The sequence below is a fragment of the Sinocyclocheilus rhinocerous genome, unplaced genomic scaffold (assembly GCF_001515625.1).
Source record: "Sinocyclocheilus rhinocerous isolate Xijiao unplaced genomic scaffold, SAMN03320098_v1.1 scaffold297, whole genome shotgun sequence".
In the NCBI taxonomy this organism is placed as follows: domain Eukaryota; kingdom Metazoa; phylum Chordata; class Actinopteri; order Cypriniformes; family Cyprinidae; genus Sinocyclocheilus; species Sinocyclocheilus rhinocerous.
In genome coordinates, this window is record NW_015649240.1 from 749,780 (window position 1) to 755,683 (window position 5,904).

A 5,904-nucleotide genomic window follows, 5' to 3' on the forward strand; every position below is an offset into this window, starting at 1 on the left:
TAAGAGCCTTCTTAAAAAAAGACTAAAAAAAGTAATTAATAAAAAACATTTAAAAAATACTTACTTTTGACTAGTTTTAGTGAATTTAAAAATATATATATATATTTGCATATGTTGCATAATCTTATTGGGGATTTGTATAAGAAATCTAAGTCTAATAAATAAATGGCCCTATCAGTGAGCTCAAATCATTCTAAGCAAATTCCCACTTGGGTTTTTATAAGCTTGATCTGAACCCATTAAGGGACATTAAGAGGAAATCCCAATATGGAGCAATTAAGGTGTGTGTGTACACGCTGACCACAGCACGGCCACAGATTAATGAGCTGACTTTAATAGGTTTTTCTGTTCCGGAATAAAGAACGGAAGAGAAAATGTTCATAAACAGACAGAAAGATACAAATTATCAAGGAAATGACATGAACTCAGCATTATGGGTTTGATCCCAGGAATCATCTTCAGTCCCTGTGTCAGAGTACTACATCTGTTGAGATTTGAACATGACACTCTGCTATCCCATGAGGCCATCCGAGCTGAGGATCTAGTTGTGAAATATGGAGGACTGTGAACCAGGAGGTTCTTTTTAAGTGTAAGTGGCTGTAGATACCAAAAAAAGTTGTTTCTTGTAGTTAAAAAGTAAGTTCTTGTTTGACAACATGGCAGATTTTGCCTTGAGAAAGTGACAATGTTCCTTGTGGGTCTGATCATCAGTCAAAGTATGTAGTTTGTTTGTAAATGCATTAAAATATTGCATTCATGCATACCTATAGAATGTTTTTTTCAACAGAGAAGTAAGTTCTTCATCAAATGTAGGACATACTATGAAGGTACAGGAATTCTGACACAGTTTACATCTCTCAGAGCTGGTAATAAGTCTCTTTCTGTCTCTCCTCACAGCTTGCGCTAACATATTTTCCACACACCACGAGACACCAATTACACTTTGCCAACTGTTCATTTCTCAGAGGAAATGGTGAAAATTATCAGGGTGAAACTGGGCTATCAGGTCCAGTGAGAAAAAGAAAGATCTCTCTTCACTATAATCCCAGTATACGTGTTTATCTCATGTACAGAACAGCACTCAGTATATAAAAATACACACATTCACCTCTTCTATTCACATTTTAGATGCTTACTTTGGGGGAGAATCTATTGAATTCTGTAGAATGTAGAGTATTTCATTTAGGACTGTCAAGTAAAGTTTTTAATTGAATGAAATAAATGTAAATAATTGCCATGTTATGTGATTATGATTTTTTTAAATTATGACTTATGTAATTATTTAATTATGAAGGGTGGCATTTGAATATATATATATATATATATATATATATATATCACTGTGAGATTATTTCAATGTATATACTACTGGAATAAAGTTTGAAATAATTACATCAATTATATTAATGTTTTTGAAAGAAGTCCCATTTATAAATGATTATTTATTAAATATTATTACAAATTAAAATAACAGCTTTCTATCTGAATATATTTTAAAATGAAATTTATTTCTGTGATGCAAAGCTGAATTTTCAGCACCACTACTCCAGGCTTCAGTGCCACATGATCCTTCAGAAATCATAATAATATGCTGATCATTTTAATGTTTATGTGTATGTAAAATCTCGTCCCTTAATATCATTGGGATCTGTTACCCTTGTGCACACACTCAAACACACACACACACACACACACACTGAGTGGACTCATCTCTCTTGTCCTTGTTTATATGAAAAAAGCTGTTTATAGAATAGCTCCACCCTCCTCCTCCTCCATACACCCACAAAGAGCAAACCATCTGATCATAAAAGCTCCTTACAGCCCTGAACGTTACTGCAAGCGTGACGTCTGATCAGCTGCGCATTACAAACACATGCTCACTGCATGGTGCACTTCATTTGGTTCCTGATATCATGTTTAAAATGGTTTCAATGATGCATATTGTGTAAACAAAAATATTATTTTTTGAAAATAAATAGTTGTATTATTTTGGCTGCAATACAATGGCTTCGTCAAATGGGTTATGAATGTGTTTTGAACGGTTTGATTCAGAGGCTGTTTCAAGACTCTTTCGTGTCTTCTCATTAAAAACGCAAGTTTGGCAGCTCAGATGTGGCAACGCAATAGTGTCACCAAACACATTTAGAAAAGATTATTAAACCATAACTGGATTTTATATTACTTCATATTACAGAAGACAAAGTGTTTTTGTAGCTCTGTTTGCTTTAAGGTTTTAAAGTTACTGTCAATGTTAATTTTAAAGGAATAGCTTACCCCAAAATTAACTTTTTCTAAAAATGTACTCAAGCTCAGACCATCCAAGATGTAGAGAAGTTTGTTTCTTCATAGGAACAGATTTAGAGAAATGTAGCATTACATCACTTGCTCACCAATGGATCATCTGCAGTGAATGGGTGCCGTCAGAATGAGAGTCCAAACAACTGATAAAAACTTCACAATCAAGGAACCGTTGTTATGGATTATGGACTTGTATTTCGGCTAGAAGTGGCGCCAGCGTTAAAACGCTGTACTGGAGTCTTGTGGATTACTTGTGGATTATTGTGATGTTTTTATCAGATTTTTGGCCTCTCATTCTGACGGCACCCATTCACTGCAGAGGATCCATTGGTGAGCAAGTGATGTAATGCTAAATTTCTCCAAATCTGTTCCAATGAAGAAACAAACTCATCTACATCTTGGAAGACCCGAGGGTGAGTATATTTACAGCAAATTTACATTTTTGAGTGAACTATTTGAACTATGTAAATAATGAAAACCATGCTTTTTCAATAACTAATTCTATTCATTTCAACTTGAACAGCATTATACAGACAGTTAAAACAAAAATTATATTTGCTTTGCTGAGAATATCTGTTGTGCGTTATAGTTATGTTTTCTCCATTTTACCCAACAGCAAAACTCAGACACTAATGGCAACCTGCGGAAACGCGGCAACTCCAATGTTCAGTCTCAACCAGACTCCAAGAAAACCCAAAGAACCGAAACGTCTGGCAAGAGCGGAGCATCCACATCCAAACCAACCTTGACCAGCCAATCATCTTCCACCTCAGAGGGTACCACCAGTTTCTCCAGCCAATCACGTCTCAGCCCCAGTTCTGCCAGCCAATCAAATGCAGCCACTTCATCCTCCAAGACAACACCGCCGGCCCCGCCCTCTACGCCAACAGTTCCCGAGAAACCATCGCCCAGTGCAACCGCAGGTTCCGCCCCTCTTCACCATCTCCTCGGGCCTAAATTAGAGAATATTAAAAAGAAGGAAGCCAAGGCTGCACCTCAACCTGCCGCTCCTCCAACCGGAGGAGCCAGCAAGATCGACGAATACGCACGTATTTTATTCCCAGTGTCCTTTGGGGCATTCAACATGGTGTACTGGGTGGTTTATTTGTCCAGAGACACCATGGAGGCAAAGGTAGGCTAATAAGAACAGGCTTGGATGTTTGTACCTTTTTTTCTACAACTCAGATTAAATAAAGAGCACTCTTAAGGATTACATCAACAAGCAGTTCCAAGAAACTAAATTATATTACAGCAGACAAAACTGCACAAGCGCACAGAAGAGTGCACTTTTTTTCTTTTTTTTTGGTAATCAAAAGGGCCATACACAAGATTAAGCATGTGGATATATTATAATAAGTAAAAATAATTAAATTAAAAAACAATCCAAGAAATCTCACAGGAATGAATTATAGATTTATCTGTCGTCTGTGTGAATAGCCATATTTCCAGTCTGTCCTTTTTATCACCGGACACACTGAAGAAGGAACAATGCCACTGAATAGAAAAGCCAATACCAGGGTCGTTTAGTCTATAATAATAAAGATTATTATATATATATATATATAGAGAGAGAGAGAGAGAGAGAGAGAGAGAGAGAGAGACACTTCCGGTAAAAATCCTTCACTCAGAAAGCCGGAATTTTTGGAAACCCAACAGATCTGAACTGACCATGCGGATGTCTGCCAAGAAGATGTATTTCTGACATAATGCACAACTCATTTCTTTCAGTTGTGATGAAATCTCATTTTAAACCACATCATGGTGTATGTAAACTATCAGGCATGAATGGTATCTATCCTGTGTTATCTCGCCGAGAGAAAATGTTGGAACGGAGCGTGTCCTGATTGCATGTCTTTTATTTTTTAAAGAAACTATAAGAATTTTCGTCATTACAAATTAAGTCGTTAAAGCACAAATTATGATTTTCTCTCTTTGTTTTGGAAGTTGAATGGCTTGTTTTTAGTTCAGTTCAATTTGGGTTTTGTTTTCATTATTGCAGTATTTTTCATCTTATAGCTGATATTCTCTGCTATAAAGAAGGAAGTGTGACATAGGGAAGGAGTTTCACCATTTGAAGCACACAGCATGTGCCGACGGGCCCCCTGGAGCCTGGTGCCGTGGCAACCGCACAGGGGCCAGATGGTTCTGGAGTCATTTAGAACAGTAAGAGGGTTAAACAGACTGATGTTGTCATACAAGAGGCCGAAGATGACGAAAACCTCCACCGATCCACATAGGGCTGTTTTTGTATGTGTAAATTGGATTTTAACAGTGATTGGTTGAGGTCTTCGTTATCCACCAGTCGTTAGTTGTCACAAAAAAAATCAGAGTAAAAGGAATATATCACTCAAAAATGCTGCCATGGAACAAGAAAAGAACATTTTTAGTAGAATGTTTGATGTCAAAGTCCAAAAATGACAAAAAGTACTGTAAAAGTAGCCTTAATGACTTTGTGTGAGTTGTTGTCATTTTTTGCATTGTCATTTTTTAATAGATGTGAATCATATAAGATATGGAAGAAGAGTTCATCAACAAATAATTTAAATTTTGTCTTGTTTATCAAACAAAGCTATTGTATGATTTTAGGAGACTGAATATAGAGCATTTATATATGAAAATGGTCATATGAACTACTTTTATGGTGCTTTTTGTGCTTTTTGGAGCTTGACAGTCCAAAAAGGTGGGTTCTCAGCGATGCCATAGAAGAACAATTTCTGCTTCCCCAAAGAACTAGTGAAAGTTCTTAAACATTTTTCTAAGTGTGACAAACCCTTTATTACCTCAAAGAACCTTTTTAGACTCCAAAAAGGTTCCTTGGATGTTAAAATGTTTCTTTTAAAAAAACATTTTTCTTGTGACAAAACTTTTAATAGTTCTAAAGAACCTTTTTGCACTATAAAGACCCGTTTGTGCGTTCGAAAGGTTCCTTGGATGTTAAAAGTTCTGGTAACACTTTATTTCGATAGTCCACTTTAGACATTCTATTAACAGTAAGTAACTTTGCAACTACATGTCAACTAGCAGTTAGTAGAGTATTAGTAGACTGTCTGCTTAATATCTTCTAACACTTTCTTTGTCAACATTCTACTAACCCTAAACCTACCCTAACAGTCTACTCTGAGAGTTAGTAGACATGTAGTTGCAAATTAATGAGAATTAGTTGACATGTAGTTACAAAGTTACTTATAGTTAATAGACTTCATAGAACCATAGATCCCAACAAAGAACCTTTATTATTTACAATGTTCACTTAAATACTATGTGTGTGTGTGTGTGTGTGTGTGTGTCTATACATGAAGGAAAAAAATCTCCTTTTGTGTTCCACAGAAGAAAGTAAGTCATACAGGTTTGGAACAGCATGAAGGCGAGTTTATTTTTGGGTGAACTGTCCCTTTAAAGTTTGATTTATTTGAATCATGGAGTTTTGTGGTGTGCTGGGGACTGCTGAACTGATTCTGTGATTTTTGGGGTGATCTTAGCGGACGGCTTTTGAATCCATCCCACTATTCTGTTAAAATATGACATAAAACATAGCATATATGGCACAACTTTGTTTGATTTAATTGAATCAATACAATTAATTAAACGATTATTTGATTACTTAGA

General features: G+C 36.0%; 1 protein-coding gene across 1 annotated transcript in view; it reads left to right on the forward strand.

Annotated features, from left to right (window-relative positions):
* LOC107710476 (gamma-aminobutyric acid receptor subunit alpha-6-like) overlaps positions 1–3,474 on the forward strand; it is a 33,974-nt gene extending 30,500 nt beyond the window's left edge. The window contains exon 9 of the mRNA XM_016515250.1: positions 2,915–3,474. Coding sequence (XP_016370736.1) covers positions 2,915–3,439 — 525 coding nt within the window. The 3' untranslated portion in view covers positions 3,440–3,474. The remainder of the gene's footprint in view (positions 1–2,914) is intronic.
* Positions 3,475–5,904: the final 2,430 nt, after the last annotated feature.